General features: G+C 42.0%; 3 protein-coding genes across 4 annotated transcripts; 2 read left to right on the top strand and 1 right to left on the bottom strand.

The window, feature by feature from the left end:
• Positions 1-1,727: 1,727 nt before the first annotated feature.
• gprc5bb (G protein-coupled receptor, class C, group 5, member Bb) lies at positions 1,728-3,580 on the top strand (the record flags this gene model as incomplete). Its single annotated transcript, XM_084071123.1, has 3 exons — positions 1,728-2,880; positions 3,171-3,280; positions 3,536-3,580. The coding sequence occupies 3 exons, from the start codon at positions 1,728-1,730 to the stop codon at positions 3,578-3,580; spliced, it is 1,308 nt and encodes a 435-aa protein (XP_083927249.1).
• Positions 3,581-6,475: 2,895 nt separating this feature from the next.
• knop1 (lysine-rich nucleolar protein 1) lies at positions 6,476-12,669 on the top strand. Its single transcript, XM_084085103.1, has 7 exons — positions 6,476-6,531; positions 8,617-8,679; positions 8,885-8,953; positions 9,192-10,925; positions 11,065-11,136; positions 11,451-11,519; positions 12,107-12,669. The coding sequence occupies exons 4-7, from the start codon at positions 9,219-9,221 to the stop codon at positions 12,410-12,412; spliced, it is 2,154 nt and encodes a 717-aa protein (XP_083941229.1). The 5' UTR covers positions 6,476-6,531; positions 8,617-8,679; positions 8,885-8,953; positions 9,192-9,218; the 3' UTR covers positions 12,413-12,669.
• Positions 12,670-12,800: 131 nt separating this feature from the next.
• exosc1 (exosome component 1) lies at positions 12,801-18,816 on the bottom strand. 2 transcript variants are annotated; one of them, XR_014602778.1, is made up of 9 exons: positions 18,766-18,816; positions 16,917-17,032; positions 16,605-16,679; positions 16,100-16,188; positions 14,946-14,979; positions 14,792-14,842; positions 14,572-14,656; positions 13,364-13,906; positions 12,801-13,320 (listed from the first exon to the last, which is right to left on the bottom strand). XR_014602778.1 is itself a non-coding variant. In XM_084085104.1 (8 exons), the coding sequence occupies exons 1-8, from the start codon at positions 18,791-18,793 to the stop codon at positions 13,800-13,802; spliced, it is 585 nt and encodes a 194-aa protein (XP_083941230.1). In that variant the 5' UTR covers positions 18,794-18,816; the 3' UTR covers positions 12,801-13,799. The 2 variants fall into 2 exon arrangements, 1 of the variants encoding a protein (XP_083941230.1); XM_084085104.1 differs by having other exon boundaries at positions 12,801-13,906.
• Positions 18,817-18,908: the final 92 nt, after the last annotated feature.

Raw genomic sequence — 18,908 nt, 5'->3', positions numbered from 1 at the left:
TCTCTCTCTCTCTCTCTCTTTTCTAGAATTGCATTATTATCTGTAAGTGAGATTGGTCACTGGTGTAATTCAGTGCCAATGCACTGAAATCATGTTTCTTTTGTTGAATGAATGATGGCATTGCAAACAATCTTCTCAACGTCAAGGCTGGGCCTGTCTATCTAGATCTCTAGAAAATAAAAAGATGCGTTGGTACAGTACACACGTGCGTACACACGCAAGCGCACACACACACACACACACACACACACACACACACACACACACACACACACTAAAGCATGTATGCATGGCATGCATGCACATTGCACACCTATGTGCATACAAACACACAGACCAACACGTGCACATGCACAAGATATACTGTAGTGGGCTTGTCTGGGTGGGTGCAGAGTACCCCTGTTTAAAGAGAGCAGGGCTGAGTCATGTCTTTCAGAGTGTTATGCAACATCTTTTTCTGACAGCACATCGGCCACGTGGGCACAGCGCTTGCCTCAAGTGTTTAAAATGACCATCTGCTCCTCCCTCCTCCACTTCCCGCTCCCTCACCCCATCTTCACCCTGAGATGCACTCACTGTACTTCTGTGCATTCGGCATGGCCAAAGATTTTAGAACCTGTGTTTTGTTGTGTGAGGTGAAGAGGTGCCTGATTGCTATGAAGGAGAAGATAATGTTCTCTGGGGACAGAAGATAGAATGACAAGATGAGGAACTGACTGACTGACGCTCATCTACACTCATCTACTTATTACCTGGATTTCTTCCCCCTGCTAAGGCGGGGGGCAGCAGCAATTCATGGAGACAATGTGTGGGCGGGCAGAGGTGAAGCTTGGATTGCATCTATTTTGACTCCCCCACACATTCAGCATGATAAAGGACGGGAGGTGGGAGGGGGGAGTAAGAGGCACATAGACAGGAATGAAGACAGAGAGAGAGTAAGACAGTTCCGAGAGAAAGACAGATAGAGAGAGAGAGAGGCAGAGAGGATATATTTAGCTGTGTGGGTGTGTGAAGACACCCAGCATGCATCGTGTGGTCTTTTGGTGTGACAGGACACTGCAGCATCACAAAATGTTATCTGCTTGCATGATCGTGTGCGCTGTTAAGTGCTTTAAAACCAGCAGTGACTTTTGCTGAAGAAAAGACCATTTTGCGCATTTGGAATGTAATGGAAACGCTTTTCTCTGCTGGTTTACAATCACAACATATTTTCTCCAGCTGGGGTGAATAATGTGGAGAAAAATAATGGTGCTTCTTCAGAGTTCGTAATACAACAGCAAGAATCCACTAATGGTGAGTCTAAAATATTTTTGCCATGCTTCAAAGTCAGTGTGTGTGTGTGTGTGTGTGTGTGTGTGTGTGTGTGTGTGTGTGTGTGTGTGTGTGTGTGTGTGTGTGTGTGTGTGTGTGTTTCAGGCAGTGTAACTTGCCTCATGAAAGCCCAGTGTGCAATGTAGCCAGCCCACGCTATTTCTCGTTCCCATGGAAACCATAGGAACGAGCCTGTGTGTTGTGTGCTCCTAGGCTGTGTGGGTATGTTTGTGTGCGTCTTTGTGTTGTATGTCTATTGTATTTATGTAGTAAGGTAACTGATTGATCATTGTGCGCATCTTCTACGATCTACTGTATATGGTCTCCAAATTCCACCCAATAATGCCCTTGCCCTCTGTGTCTCTTTCTGTGTCTCTCTCTCCCCCCCCCCCCCCCTCTCTCTCTCTCTCTCTCAGATGGAAGTCAGCCATGTCATCCTCTGCCTCCTCTCTGTGATCGGCTGTAGCATGTCCCAGATGTCACCCACCTCCCCTCCCCCGCGGGGGTGTGGTGTGGAAGTGGACCCTCTATACCGGGTGCTCTGTGACCTGGAGTCTGTGTGGGGTGTAGTTCTGGAGGCGGTGGCCTGCGGTGGAGCCCTAAGCTCCCTGGTCCTCTCCCTGGTCCTCCTGGTCAAGCTGCGCTCTATCTGTGATCCCGACAGGCGCTGTGGCCTGGGTCCCTTGCTCCTACTGCTCGCCACCCTCGTGGGGCTCTTCTCTCTCTCTCTGGCCTTCCTGGTGGGGAAAAGCCATGCTCTCTGTGTTGTCCGCAGGGCCCTCTGGGGTCCCCTTTTTGCCCTATGTTTCTCCAGCTTGTTGGTCCAGGGCGTGAGGTTACGGAGGCTGGTGGCGGGCAAGGCGAGCCCGGACGGCGGCACCCTGGCTGGGCTTAGCGTGGCTCTGGCCCTGGTTCAGGGGATCATCTCTGCTGAGTGGGTATTGCTGACTGTGGTTAGGGAGGGTCACCCAGCATGTGAATATCCTCCGTTGGACTTTGCCCTGACATGCAGCTACACTCTGGGCCTGCTGCTGATAGGAATGGGGCTGTCCTTGGCTGTGGTGCTATGTGGAGGAGAGATGGAGGCAGTGAGAGGAGGTTCAAGGGAGGAGGATGGGGATAGAGGGAACGACAAAAGAAAGTGGCGGTGCAATGGTGTCTGGCTTTTCCTGTCCTGTTTGGCGTCTGCCTTGTTGTGGGTCGCCTGGCTGGGGTTCTATCTGTACGGCAGTCAGGCTCCAAGAATGAAGGGGAAGGGGGAGCGGTTTGGGGCCGGGGGAAGGAAGGGCTCCAAGGCATGGGATGAGCCTGCATTGGCTGTGGCACTGGTCACACAAGGCTGGATTCTATTGCTCTTCCATGCCATCCCCGAAGCCCATTTCTGCTTGAGGAAACATCTGCTGCCCCCTCCACTGGATTATTTTGACACAAGTCCATCCCCTGCACCTCCACCGTTTAGAGAAGAACCATCCACCCTTTGCCGACCATTTGCTGAGACCAGACCATTTGCTGAGACCAGACCATTTGCTGAGGCCAAAGCCATGACCTCTGTGGAAGAACGTAGTGCAAGTAAGTTATGCGTGACTGTGAACACATGCATGTTTGTGTGTGTGTGTGTGTGTGTGTGTGTGTGTGTGTGTGTGTGTGTGTGTGTGTGTGTGTGTGTGTGTGTGTGTGTGTGTGTGTGAGATACATGGAGATGAAAAGACCCTCAAAATTAACCAACCATGTAAACCCTGTAAGCCTGCAATCACAGAACTCGGGGCCAAAAGTTGCCTGTCTTGTATTCCTGTTTGTTTGTCTGTCTGTCTTCCAAGCATGACATAAATACATGTTTTTTATCCTTTTATCCTGCTTAGCTCTGCAAGGTGGAACATCTAGCAGCCATGGGAGTCTCCGTCCTGGCATCCCCTTTCGAGGTCGTGTCTATCAACCCACTGAGATGGCCCTGGTTATGAATGGTGGAACAGTAAGTATGACAGATGGACAGATGTCCTCTCTCCCACACACACACACACACACACACACACACACACACACACACACACACACACACACACACACACACACACACACACACACACACACACACACACACACACACACACACACACACACACAGACCACGCCGCATGCCATGCACCCCAAATGAGTGATTTTTTAAATCATTTTCAACTTTAACAATGTATAGGCTGATTATTTCGAACTAATTGTTCTCTTGCAGATGCCTACTGCCCCAATAAACTACACTGGAAGACAGCTGTGGTGAGAGTACAAGCTTGAATAATGGCATTGAAGACATCAGAATACCTCAGAAACGGCTTATGTGGAGGTAGCGGAATTTCATCACCACTTCAGAAGAAGACAGCATTAAAGAAGTCACTTTGAATGGGCTCTTGGATTTGACAGGAGCCTAAGCTGTCTCCTGACACATTGATGGCACAACTATTTCTCTTAACTTGTGTATTTCTGTCTTGAAGTATTTGCGAACGTACTTTTGCAAAGCTGTTTAGTGCCTCTATGTTAGCTAACTGGACAACTGCAAGGCTCCTTAAGACCAATGCAGGCTCTCTAATCCACTGCTACTAGCTGTTGATCATAAATCATCTCTGCACTCGTTTAGTGAATAAGTTATCATCAGTGCTGTAGTAATTATTGCTTCTGTTTTCGTAGAGCTTTAAGACAAGATACAGAAAAGACCTGTGGGACAGTATGTATTATTATGTAAATTACCTCCACGCACCCACAAACCTCTCCAGCCCCTTCCACCACATGCAGGAAAAACACCACGGCTGCATCTCATTTGGTTCCATTGGAAAACTCTCAGAGTTAAATTAACGCAGGATTTTACAGTGTACACTGAGATATAAAGTGCAAATGGATATAAGCCATGATATACCTGACAATCATAATCTGTCATGGGTAGTATAGGGGAATGTTGGGGGCTTAAGGCAGCAACTACAGCTTTTGATACAAATGGAGATGGGCAATTTTGGGAAGAAATAGTATAGGCTAGTAAATAGCTTTTTTAATAATACTGCTATATCTGTACTGTAGTAAAGGGTTTACTCTTTGTGATTTTGCACTTTATCAACACAGTTCAACTATGGGCATTCTAACATTTTTTAGATGTGAATGCATGTAAAAAGCTCAAGAAATTATTGTATCTTCAATATTTTATAAGGTTTTGGTATACATATACATGGAGAATAATACCAGTGCTATTAAATTATTAAATTATTTAATTAACTCTATTATATTTAGACCAAGATATTTATAGTGTATAGTGAAATTAATTCAGTATTACAATACTTTGCATTCCACTGTTAACTGGATCCCTTTTGGTGTGAAACACCCTCTCTAATAGCTATTGTGTCAATCGGAAATTTGATGCACAACAAAATGTGTGCTAATATCATAATTTTCCACCATATTATAACAGAGGTAAGATTCTATGTAAATAAGCCCAATGTGGAAACGCAGTATTGTCCTTTGGGAAGCCTTTATGAAAGTGTTTAACTACAGGGACTTTTCACTCCTTATTATTATACTGTATGAATGTCTGTAACGTGACTTGCAAAAAGTGTCTAGTGTATCAAAGCACTTTTTTCTTTACTCTTAGATGTTTCTGTTCTTCTTCAATTGACCCTCATGCCATGATAGCCTATTCATTCTGGTTGTCTTGAATCCACACACTAGGCCTGTAATTTGATGTTGCACAGACATAAGCTTACTTATATACAGTTTATGTGGCTCCCCTGACAAGGGCTATGATGTTGTTTGTAATTTCTCAAGCAATAGAAAATTAAATGGCTCTGATTAACAACATGTATGACTTTTAGAATTTTTTATTTGTATTTGTTTGAAATCTTCTGAATTATAGGCTGCCTAACCTTCTACGCTCTTTTGTGCTCTTAAAAAAAAGAAAACTGCAATTCAGGACTAATTTTAACTAGGGCCATACCAGTTGGGAACGCATGCCCCTCCGGTAATGCATTACCCGTTGTCAGAGTACCCATTGTACCTGTTTTGCCTGTTGTCAATAGTACCCGTCCCGTGGTCAGAATACTTGCATTATCATACTTTGAGGCCAGTAGAGTCTATGATATCAGTACTATGAAGTCATAATGATGCTATCAGGGATCTTCATATATGGGTATGGGTGACACAGACATACAGACAGATACAGAGATTTGTGGATTTATAGATATTTCTGGCTAACCGCTGATCTGACTGACTTCGCAATTGGCATATCACTCCCTCGGGTCCGCGGCAATAAGCACGCCGAGTTTGATGTCAATCGGTCAGATGGTTCTTGAGATATGACATAGACACAGAGATTCCATGCATTTAAATATAGATGAACACACACAGACACAGACAGACACACACACACACACACACACACACACACACACACACACACACACACACACACACACACACACACACACACACACACACACACACACACAGACACACAGACACTCTCACACACACACACACACACACACACACACACACACACACACACACACACACACACACACACACACACACACACACACACACACACACACACACACACACACACACACACACACACACACACACTGTCTGTCTGTCTGTCTGTCTGTCTGTCTGTCTATGGAAATCCCTTATGTCATCGGTGTATGCCCATCGTATTTTTCATGGCCCTTTGTCATAGATGCATATGGTTGTCAAATGACAGAAGACATCCTGAAAGGTAGATGTTTAGATTTTTACTTCTCTCGTTTTACCTTGACTAGCTAGAGCAGTGGTTCTCAACCTTTTCAGGTTGTGATCCCCAAAATAATCATATTTCAACTGGGGACCCCCCAGGTAGGGGACAAGCACTTGGAATGTAGGAGATGAGGCATTACATTTAGTTTGACTCGGTTCCACAGATAAATTGTTTTCTATTTCTTATTCTATTTGACAATTTAACCAATGTTTGACCAGTTTTTATAGTATAGTTTGTTGATTACTTTTGATGCATCTTTTTTAGGTATTAAAAAGGTCTAAAAAGTCCTTACTGTCACTTCACTGTCATCTGGGGACCCACAGGTTGAGAACCAGAACCACTGGCCTAGAGGACAACGGTTACTATGGACGCTTTGCAAGTTGAACAGGAAAAACAGCAGACTACTTCCGGGTCAAGCGAGTAAACAGTAACACGCTTCCACGTGAATCGTCAAAGTGAGTTATCTTCTTGCATTACAAATGATCCAATGCATTTATTCAATGTGTTCGAAAATACTAGCCAGACCGACAGACTGTTTAGCCCTACGTGTGCACATTTTACCTTGTTCGTAGTGCCTGTCGCATGCAACTATCAGCTGTAAATAACGTGGCTAACGGCTAACCTGGTTAACTAGCAGGGTGCTTAATGTAGGCAGATCATGTCTACTCTGCACAATGTATATTGCTATAGTTGTTAGTTGCACGGATTTACCCTAGCCTTGGATCAAGACGATCATGTATTTTATCGAGTCTGACTTTTACTTTCGTATCTACGATAGTCTTGGCGACCACCCCTCACTGCGTCCTGCACTTTCACCATAAAGGCCGTACTTCTCCGTACATGTACAAAAGATATATATAAGGTGCTTACCCGGTTGCCCCAAATGTTAACTCGCGCTTCGGAGTCTTTGTGCAATGTATGTAGTCCGTATTTTTCAATAAAGAAGTGTTAATCCCGTCTGTGGCCGAACGCCATTCCCCCCTCGTTTACTTCCTGTTTACATCCTGTGTAATTCCGGCTTTCACCGGATGCGCCCCGTCACTACCGCCCATTGAGGACTACAGGGAATTTCCGACATAATCTGACACAGACGGAATTAAAACACTTATTTATTGAAAAATACGGACTAATACATTGCACAAAGACTCTGGGCCGCTAGTTAACATTAGTGGTAACAGAGTAAGCACCTTATATATATTTTTTGTACATGTATAGAGAAGTACGGGCTTTACTGGTGAAAGTGCAGGACGCACTAAGGGGTGGTCGCCAAGACTATCGTTGACGAAAGTAAAAGTCAAACTCGATAAAATACATCTATGATAGTCTTGGCGATCCAAGGCTAAGTTTACCCCAAAGTACACTCCTTGTACTCAAAACATGGTAACGTTCAAGATGGAGCAGAAACATAATCCACTATTGAAGCTTTCAATGGTGCTATAGCCTATAATAGTGCTGCCCGGGGCAGTGGTGGAAAAAGTACTCACTTATTTTACTTAAGTAAAAGTATCAATATTGCAATGTAGAAATATGCTGTTAGAAGTAAAAGTCCGAATGTGCTTCTTGAGTAAAAGTACGAAAGTATTGGTATCAAAATGTACTCAAAGTACCAAAAGTAGAAAATACTCCTTATGCAGAAGTTTTCAAATGTATAAAATGCATAAACATCTTTTGAAAAAGAGCCGATCTACAAGTTCATTCATTGTAGTCGCACGTCGCTTGTAGATAGGCTATTTTCAAATGGCCGAAATGTATATAGGGCTGAAGTGGTTACTGTATGTTTGGTAATATTAATCAAAATTTACAAAGTAACTAGAGTTGTCAAATAATTGTAGTGGAGTAAAAGTATAATATAGAGATATTGAGAATATATGAGATTTAGTGGAGTAGAAGTGAAAGTATAGAAAATTGTTAATACTCCAGTTAAGTAAAATATACCTCAAAATTGTACTCAGTACGTGAGTAAATGTATTTTTTTTGTTACTTTACACCACTGTGCCCAAGTAAAGAGTGTAAGGTGTGCCAATTCTTACCCCCAAATATTTCCCATTCGTCCTGAAGACTGTGCACCTCTGCCCAGACTTGTCAGGTGCCCACTCTTCTGATTACCCTCATATGTGGTCCTAAGAGTTTTCCTCTTAACTCGAATTACAGATTGTGAGTGAGGATTCGGTTGTGTGGCAAGCTAGGACAACAAGATGACGCCATGCAGTATTGCATGACAATATCTGAAGTTTATTAAACTAGAGAATATAGGCCTATATAGGACTGAGCACATTGCGTGACCTGGAGATAAGAGTCATAATAGAGTACACAATAGATTTAACATACTTCCAACAACAGGTGCTTCTTGTATCATTGGGCATACAGTGTCCTCATAAAGCAATGACCATGGCAACAGAAGTATATCTGTGCTTAAACAGATGAGTGTGAATCAGTACAAACAGATAAAGTTTAAGCACGTCAAGCCAAAAATGGACCATAATAGCTATTCTTAGTACTACTAATATAACAGACGCTGTTAAATTCATGTTTGATTTCAGACGGATTCCGAAGAAGACTTGATCTTTGTGCCAAAGAGACCTACATCATTTATCATTGACCAGGTACGTACCAGTTAAAATAGGGAGCCCTCTATCTGCTGTTTTTGTTTCAAGACTACACAAATAATTGAGGACAATTCTTATGATCTATTAGTTATATATTATAATCTATTTTAGCATGTTGAATATAACGCGTAAGTATAGAAAGTGTAAATGTACTCCTATCATGAGTTTAGATTTTTTTGACACCGTTTCATATTTTATGCAGGAAAAGCGACTGGCTCTGCAGAAAGACATTGATCAGGAGTCTCAGCCCAGAAAACCAGCCAAACATTGGGTTTGTTTCCTCTCTCGCTCTCTCTCTCTCTCTCTATTGTACTGCTACTTGTGAAGACCTTTAACCCAAATTCCAATTATAAACTTAACCCTAAAACAGACTATTGAAAAGTAATATAATTTTCCTATCCATGTGGACGACATATGATTGCAGCACACACGGTTTCTGCAGTCTTGATGACTATTTATCCATTCATTTAGCCCATAATTAAAGCTGCACTTTAATTATTTTCCAACAGGCATGCCAAAGGGTGGTTGCTTTGGAGATGAAAAAAGAGGTCGCTAACTCCGATGAACAGACTGGAAAGATGGAGAAGAAAGAGAAGCGAAGAAAAGCCACCCAGCCTGAGAGGGAAGTCATCTCTATCATTGAGGAGAGCGAAGGAGGAGTGAAGATGGAAAGAAAAAAAAAGAATGGCGTTGAGGAGACTTCAATCCAGGATAGACGTGCTAAAACAGAGAAGAAGATGACACACAATGACACTGCAAATGATACCTATAACCACGATGTGAAGGACATTCATGGATTTGTTCAAGAAACCAGCAAAAAGACGAAAAAAGCATTGTCTGGAAAAAATGGTGCCAAAGCTGAGGCTGAGGAGAATGGAGGTAAAGTTGCACGCAGCTCTGTAAAGGAGGCCGTAGCTGAGGGAAAAAAGCTGAAAATGAAAAGGTCTGTACAGTCTGAACCTCCAGTGGAAAATATCAAGGTGGAGGATGGAGAAAAGGTGGGAGCAGAGGAGTTAGTCCAGAAGAAAGTGAAGAAGAAGGGGCACGATGGACACAATGTCAAGGAAATGAACGGCATTGGTCAAGAAACCAGCAAAAAGAAGAAAAAACCGTCCAGTAAATATAGTGCCAAAGTTGAAGCTGAAGGTAACGGAGGTGAAGCTGTATGCAACTCTGTAAAGGAGGAAGGAAGTGAGGAGAAAGAACGGAGAAAAAAGCAGAAAATGAAAAACAAGTCTGTACAGTCTGAACCTCCAGTGGAAAATATCAAGGTGGAGGATGGAGAAAAAGTGGGAGCAGAGGAGGAAGTCTTGAAGAAAGCAAAGAAGAAGAAGAAGAAGGGGCATATTGTGGCTTCAGTCACATGCGCTGAAGGGACAGAGGAGCTGATGAAAGGCATGAAAAAGGGAAAGAAAAGAAGCTCTGCACTTGCAGAGCAAGACGGAGGTGAGGGGGTGAGCGTGAAAAAGAAAAAGATGGTGAAGAAGGAACTGGTTGAGGATGATGAGGGATTCATAATTCCCAAGGTTGAGATGGGAGCAGTTGAGGGGGAGACTGTGAAGAAGAAAAGAAGAAAAGAAGCAGCCACGATGGAGCGAGAGGAGCCATTAGAAGAGGCAGAAACACTGGAGGTGAAACACCAGGTCAAGAAGAAGAGGAAGAACAAGAAAGCTGAAGCTGCAACACAGGAGGGCCGCATCATTGAGGAGGTGAAGAGCGAGCAGAAGAGTAAGAAGAAAGGACTGAAAGAGAAAAGTGAGAAGAAGAAAGGACTGAAAGAGAACGGTGAGAAGAAAGGACTGAAAGAGAAGAGTGAAAAGACAAATGAACCAAAAGACGAGAGTGAAAAGAAGAAAGGATCGAAAGAGAAGAGTGAAAAGAAGAAAGGCCTGAAAGAGAAGAAGCGGAAAGCCCCTGTGTGTGAGGAAGAACAGAAGGTGATCATAGTGGAAGAGGGGGAACCCAAGGAGAAAAGAAAGAAGAAGAGAGAGGCAGTTTTGTCCGTCGTGGATGAAGAAGTGTTGGACCAGCTAACAGAGGTCAGTGTAGAAGGCCAGACTGGAGAATTGCTCACCACTGTGGCAGGTGGCATGAAAGGCAAGAAGAAGGAGAGAAAGAACCCCTCTTGGGTAGAAATCAAGGTAGAGGAAGAAGCACAAGAGGGTGATGGGAAGAAGAGAAAGAACAACAAGAAAAAGATCAAAGTGGAACCGTGTGACAGTGAAAACCAGCAAGGCCAAGAGGTGAGTGCATATGCTCAAAGGTCATCAGATTGTGTGTATGTATCAAGTTAACTTTTTCCTTTTGCTGTAAACCCTGCTTACATAAGTGCTAAATCATTAAAAAAAAAGTATTGCCCCTCGTTGCTGTGCTGTGTCCCAGGTGGCCTCCCATACGGATGTGGTCTTTCTGTCAAAGAAGCGTGGAAATACAGATGAGGTGACCATCAACCAGGTAGATTTCTACATCTGTTATTATCATATAATGATATATGATAGTTTTTTTGTTGTTGTTCTGACCGTGTTTCATTCTAGTCTGGTCCTGGAATTTTGTGAAGCCGGTGGACTTCTCTGAAATAATTATATGTACATAAACTTGGGTTGTATGTACTCAACACCTTGTACTCTATTTGAAAAAGTAAACAGTAAGTAATGGTTTACCTAAATATGTCCTTATAGCTAAAACAAGGGATATTTTATAGCAATTGTTTAACAAAATAATTGCTACCATGACCAAGTTGTAATTAACATAGTCCCTGTTTGATGTAGCAAAGACGATTGGCTCTGCAGATGGAGGTTGACAAGGCATCTCAACCTCAAACACAACCCACATCTTCGGTCAGTCGATTAAAACTTTACATTTTTAAGCCTTGGAAGTGGAATGACAATATCTCTGCTGTCCGGCAAAACCAGGCAAAACCAGCCAATTCCAAAATGTTTTTTTCAGGAAATGACAAAAGTAGAGTTAGGAGGTTTTGTTCATCATTGATAAGAACAGCTAAATGGACCTCAAAAGGGTGTGGAGCCTGGAGTCAACTAAACCATCTAACTCCACCCCCCTTTGGTGGACTTGGCTGGTTTAGCAGAAAGTTTGAGGATCCAATGGAGTTAGCTGGTTTTGTCAGAGGTGCTTTTTAATACTTTATTGGTTCAATATTTTTTTAATCAACACACAGACGTAAAGGGTGTTCAATAGCACTGATTTATGGGAAAAGAATGCAAAAGCGGAAAAATTAGTTAGCTGGTTTCTGCCGGACAGCAACGATATACAACGTGACTTGTATTTATTCTGACTAGCTGTAAACAACAGTTTCCCTGAATATTCTAGTCTTTGTGAACATCTGGTTTTCACATCTTAGACAATAGACAATTGAAACTAATCTATACATAATTTCTAATATACATGTCTGTTTTTGTTCCCACAGGGCTTGGGCCAATGGGCTAGTGCTCAATTTGACAGCTCTGATCAGCAGCAGAAGTTCCTCCGGTTAATGGGCGGCTTCAAGAAAGGTGCCCAACCAGCGGGTTCAATAGCTGGCCGGGCAAATATGGCACTGGGTAAAGAGGCACAGGATAATTTGCAACAAGCACTCCAGGGAGAATTTGAACAAGCCCAATCACGACGCATGGACTTCAATAACAAGGGGTCAGGACTTGGGTTTACAGCACCGTCCAATAAGAAGTTCGCTATTGACGTTAATGAACGTCGATCTGTCCGCTTTGATGATTGAAAGGATCCTTACTTGAACAAATGGAACTTGAATTATGTTTCTGTGTAGATTTTAACTGTTTAAATGCTTTTGTTGTGAAAGGTTCCCACTCACTTATTTGCTCAATTCAGATGGTTAATGAATGTACATTTCACAACTGAGATGCCCGTTTATAAATCTTGAGCATCGTTGAATACCATTTACAGTTTTGCCGTGCTGTCAATTGTTCTATTAGTAAAGTCAACACAGACCTGAACAATGTAACTACTGTACAGTATTCTTGACATTTTGGAAGCCAAGCCATCATTTTTAAACAAAACATACTTTTTAATTGTTAAAGCCGACAGCACCCATGGCTTTGTTTTATCAATGTATTTTTTTAAAACTCTGGACAAAATTGAGAAGTTGATCACATTGATGGTTACTTTATTTCACTTTTGCACATGGAATGGAGAAAAGGCAAATGTATAATGGTCAAAAATAGAAACTATTTTTCTGCTCGTTTCAGGATTTTGTACTCATTGGTCTTGGAAACATGCCGTCAAAAGAAAGGACATGTTTGACCATTGAATGTTGTCCTTTAACATGCTGATTTGATTGAACAAAAAGCTCATTTTAAAATTACATTCACCTATTGTAATAAAGTATGAGCCTTTCTACAGACATTCCTCATATTACCCATTTCAATTACTTAGAACTCAGGCACAGACGGGGGAAAAAAAAACATGAAATGATTCCCTTGTCTGACAATTTCTACCATGTTCATCAAACCAACCACATGGCCGATGTTCGCCATCTCCATGCCATAGCCCACAGCATTTATATTCTTTCTTTAAGCCACAGCAAGTTGCTGCCCATTGCAGAAATTTGCCTAGTTTAAACATTCGGACTGGTCTTTAGACTTTTTATTCCTTTAAAAAAAAGCTTAACTGAGCCTTGTCCTATAATAACTTGATCTATTATGTAGTTAACCAACATGTATTGCTTATTCTAGCCCGCCAGCAAGCTGATAAGCTAATATTAGTCAAATATTGCACCTGTGCTGGAAAATAAAACTTCATGTTCTCCTGCAGTTTTAGTTCCCTGCAGTATATTTAACAACAGTTGCAACATTCACTAATATTTCATGTCACTACAAGTATACCCAGAGACAATTTTACAAGGGCAGCAGGTATTAGAATGGTGGCATTTCTTCAGGCTGGCATGAGTAGATCTTAACATTTAGATTTGCTGCGGCTAAGGGGGTTGGCCTTTTTAAAGAGGTATTACAGGAGGCTGCTAGCTCTATGCACATGGCCCATGCATTAAGAACTGTATACAGAGTTATCAGCCTGATTGAGGATAGGATGAAGCTGTGTGTTCCGTGTGGAAGAGAGTTGCACATCCCAGACTGCCTGCTGGAGACTTCTCATGCCTGCAGGTACTCTGGCTGTACCCGTGCTACCTTGCGATACTCTTTGGCATGTGTTCGTGGGCACTGCATCTCACACCAGCTGATGGGAACCATCTGGGCACCTGTTTAATAAGGCAAGGAGAAATGGGGACAGTTAGAGTGAGAATAAAAGCTAAACATTTTAGACAGTCATTGGAAACTAGTTTATAATAGAACAATGTATGAATGTGACTTGAGAAAAGAATGATAGAATTCATGCACAATAGATTGACAAATGGAGCCCAGTTGTCTCCTATAGACCTACAACAATTGACACAGAAAAAGTATGAACAGCAACTCTGATGCAGTCCTACCCAGGATTTGAACCACTTTTCAAGATGGAATTCCCACTACTTACAATACTACTTGTCAACCAGTAATGTCCTACCTGCCGCCAGGATCTACTGTATATTTCACAATGAAAGCATAGGGAGACCACCTACAACAACCACTGCCGAGGTGCTAGCTTTTTAAAAACATTTTCTCACCTAAACCTACCATACAGATTGGTTAAATAAATAAAAAAAGATTAAAATATGTTCTGATTTTTTATGTTGCAAAATGGATGAATAAATCATCCATTTGCAAACATTTAATCACTACATTTGCCAAAACCTAAAACGCCAGTTTACCTTAAATTTTAGCCTGCACTGTTGCTCTTGTACCACCGGGTGGTGGTAATGCGTTGTTGCAACAATTCCCTCTGTGTATATGTGACAAATTTGAGAAAAAAGGCAACATGTCCTACCTGCTTCACTGTGGGCAATGACCACTCCCAGCTCATTCTCTGCAGTAGTCAACAGGTAGTTCGACTGCACATCCCCCAAAGATATCTGGGTGAGGTCAAGGTTCAGCAACATGCAGGCCATAAACAAAAGACATCCTACAGAAACAATATGGTTTGACTCGCAATATGGTTTGACTCTTAAAATGTATCCGTCATTGACCCAGGAGCATATAAAGGATACCACTTTAGCCAGTACGATGTCCCCTGGTCGAAAGCTTTTGTATGTTTCAACCTAAAAAAGACAATGGCAAAATCCTCAGAAAGAAGTACATTCAGAAGTAGTTGACAGTAATCAACTGAATGACGTGAATGACTGAGTAATTCAGATACAGTACCTTGTCTTTCTCTGTGGCCCGAACATCTTCTTTCCTAAAGAGTCAGAGTAAAGCTTAGTTTGAATAAAGATACAAACTAAAATTATTCTGTTGCAATACCATAGACCTAGAAGTCTGTATAAAATAGAGCAGCATTAATCAATGAAGGCAAATGTGTTAATATCAGTGGGCATATACGCCAACAAGAAAAGTAGAAAATGAAAATTAAGCCTCATTTTGCACATGCACTGGAATATGGAATTTTCCCAGACGTCAAAAAGGTGGGGCTGTCTATATGAACACATGTGAATTTAAGCGGTTAAGGGTTAAGCGGATGCCCCACCTCCCTCCACTAAGTTTTGTCTTTGCAGTCACGTAAATTTGTCCTACTGAAAGTCAAATCGTGTGTAGTTCCAGGCACTATATAGCATTCGGAGATTGTGGAATAGTTGTCTGGCTACGCGAGACTAGGCCTACTATGGTAGGAAAGATGTGTCGTTTGTGTTTTGCATGGGTGCATCAATCAATGGGAAACCGCATGTAGAGCAATTCAATTAATCTATCATGTTCTGTGGAGAGAAAAAAAAGATCAGGGGTTCTCAAACTTCTTTATACCACGACCCCATATTATGAGGGAAAGATTTTGGCGACCCCATGTGTAGTTGCCGTCCCGTTCCTTTTCACTTTGGTCGCGACAACCTTTTTTTCTCTTTTTTTAACCGTTTGACAAAAAAATATATCTTCTTTTGGTTGCCAATGCGCAACCCCAACGGCACCTCCCCATGACCCCACTTTGGGTTGCGACCCATAGTTTGAGAACCGTTGCATTAGATCCTCGCATGTCTCTCCCACGGTTATATTTAAGTGTGAGTAGCTAATGTGTGTGTCTACTACCCAGACACCGGCCCTCACCTTAAACATACTATTTACATTGTGTGAACGCATCTGTGCTATATGTGTTAAAGGATAACACAGGACAATATCCCGACCTGATTCCCTGGACAGGGTTTATGTGTGAAAACTATTTTATTGATTGATACAAAGAAAGGAAAGAATCAATCACAACTCCAAAGACACGTCTCAACAGAGTAAATTCAGCAGCTGATCCTGCGGCAAGAAGGGATGGGCAGTGTAAACAAATAATGGGCTCTGAATCTGATGTGATTTGTGGTTACCTGACAGTGCCTCTGAAGCGGTCCTTCAGTGGTGTGGAGCCTACATAAAGGATATGAACCTTGGCAAACCTGGGGTTAATGCTAGTCACCTGCACAAGCAAAAGAGGACAGAGGCTCAACACTCACACATCCTTTCCAATGTAGAGGATGTTCAATTTATGCTTGCATGAAGGGTGGGTTACAGTAAGTTGATCATCTGTCAAGAACAATCTGAATATGTAGATTCCAGAGATGTTTAACTTTTTTACAAAGTGCGACGGCACATTCTGAAACAATTATGTTTAAAAGTTCTGCAAAATGTGTGAATGGCAATTTGTCAGGCCCAGATATTGGCCCATTCTGAAAATCATGCCGAAACAGTAGGTTCCTTGGGCACCATTTGCCTTAACTTGCATAACTTGGAAACGATTACGGTTACAATGATAACCAGTTAACAGTGAGTAAGTTGAATTTGGCTTCAAGGAATGGGTGTATTACAGTTTGTGCATGAATACATTACCCATACCTTACAGGTGACTATTGCTCCAACATCTGGCAGTAGTTGTGTTTCTGTTTCCCTCACCACTGAGATCACTGGTAACTGTGCAGGGACAAAGAGAGGAAAACAAGACTTGTACACACAGATGCATAAAACCTGTTCAGATCATATGCCTCCAAAACATGGCTATGCATATTTTCACCAGAGGCACTGAACAAACTCATTTGGCCCTGGTCAAACACACCCCCAAAGTTGCACAATACTTTCTCCCAACACATTTCATTACAGTTTGACACCATAGTTAACCCCCCATTCCTGAACACACATTCCACCACACACCTCCTCTCCTTCGTTTTTCTTCAGCACGTATCCTGCTAGTGAAGAATAGATGTAGCCGTGTCGAAGGTACACGCCTGTGCCGGGTATGCAGTCCTCTGCGCTGCATAGCTTGTCACCTATACAGACAGACAAGGGAAGGGGGTGGGAGTACAAGGGGAAGACAGATTGAGGGGAGATGGTAGATTTCTCACTATGACAACATACTAGTATTTTGTAGAAAAGTGAGAGAAAGGAGCGCATCCGTTTGGCTGGAGTAAAAATCCCCAAGTTACAAGGTGCTCTTTGGTACAACTGGGTGGCACAATTGATGCAAAAAAAAAAAAGGATGAGACCAAGGCACTCTTGTGAAAAAGTTAAAGCCATTTAAAGACTATTAAAGGCTTTTTTACTTTTCCACAAGAGTGCCTTGGTCTCATCCCTTTTTTGCATACGTTTTTTTCTTGGCATTATTTGTGGGGATATTTTAATTTTCCATTCTTCAACTGTATGTGTGTGTCTTTGTGTATGATGAAAAAAAAACATTTTTTTATAGATTGCTGTAACCTTCCTGTAATATGTAATGCCACTTCTCAAGTCCCTGGAGGGTTTTTGTCATTCTCCTTCGCATTCACTTACAAGCTGTATGTCTTCTTTAATTTATTATTATCATTGTTTGATATGTGGAAAATCTGGAAATACATTAATTAATTAAGATGCAAACAAACTTCCTGACTGGTTGTTGCAGTAGCACGTAATATTAAACATTCTAATACACTATGCAAGTTTTGTCTATACCATTACTTAGTTCAGCCTAGATCTGACCCGTTTGTTTGCTTTAGAACTGTTATTAAAATAACTGTTAAAGCTGAACTTGTTCAGGCAATTATGCCTAAAATGCCATGTACAAAACCATAGTTGTACAGTAACAGTACAGTACATCACATGACTAGATACACGATCGGGCATGTTTATACGAGGACAGAGACCCACACCCTTTTCCCCACATTGTTCTTGACATTTTCATGTGCTGAACAGATCTTTGGGAGCAATATTACTCATAACGGGTCAAAGTAGGTTGCTATGATTTCATCTACTAGTGATGCTACAGGATTGCATGCATGCCTCCATTTCTGGACACTACGGTTATAACTGGGGTTAAATTATATTATATATGATGTAATGATAATAAGTGTTGATGTAGCTCTGATCTGCACACATAGCACCACTTACAACAATTATGCAACTACTTTACCTCAGTGAACAACCATTACAACTTGATGCTGGGAGTATCATTTGCTCTTTTTTTTTTTTTGCTCTATCAAGAAAACAAATTGCTAGACCACAAATCAGGGAAATCTCCCGTCTTTAAGGGCAAAGAGCGAAACCAAACAACAGAAGGATTAAGCAACTCAGTTTGCCCACGGCGATGGGCAGGGCACGTCAAAACTACAAGCTCTGAATACCTCTGTGGAAAGTAAAAGTCAACAAGTAGCGCAGCAAATTATTTGCGTTCTCTACCGTCTCAAATTCATATTTCCGTATCGTGAAATAATGCAACAAACGCCTCGAAACACACACCACACGCATTAGAAGGGATTGAAGTTTTAGCACAACACCCCACACTTGTCTTGTAGACACATGGCAGCTAGCATAAGCTATATACGATAGCTCCGAGTGAGGCTCCTCCAAACGGGGCTAAAGCTAGTAGTGCTAGCCTAATACTACAAGTAGATTGTGGAAACGAATTGAGCAGCACAGCATGTATTCCACATGAATGACCCCTGACACGCGTCAACAGCCCTCAAAACACCCATCAGCTTTGGTATCTAGGAATTATTGAAGATATTAAGTACATTATAGTGACACTCACCAGGAACACACAGCTTCATGGGCGACATGTTTTCAAGAAGAGCAGAGCTGATGGCAATTGGCTGGAATGACGTTTCCAAGTCGATTTTTCATTGGCCATCCATTCACACGCTGGAAGATTGACGTCACGTCCATTACGCAATG

Source organism: Gymnoscopelus microlampas (assembly GCF_963454915.1).
Source record: "Gymnoscopelus microlampas genome assembly, chromosome: 2".
Lineage (NCBI taxonomy): Eukaryota > Metazoa > Chordata > Actinopteri > Myctophiformes > Myctophidae > Gymnoscopelus > Gymnoscopelus microlampas.
Note: the sequence above shows the minus strand (reverse complement) of the source record. Positions and strands in the feature narration are given on the sequence as shown.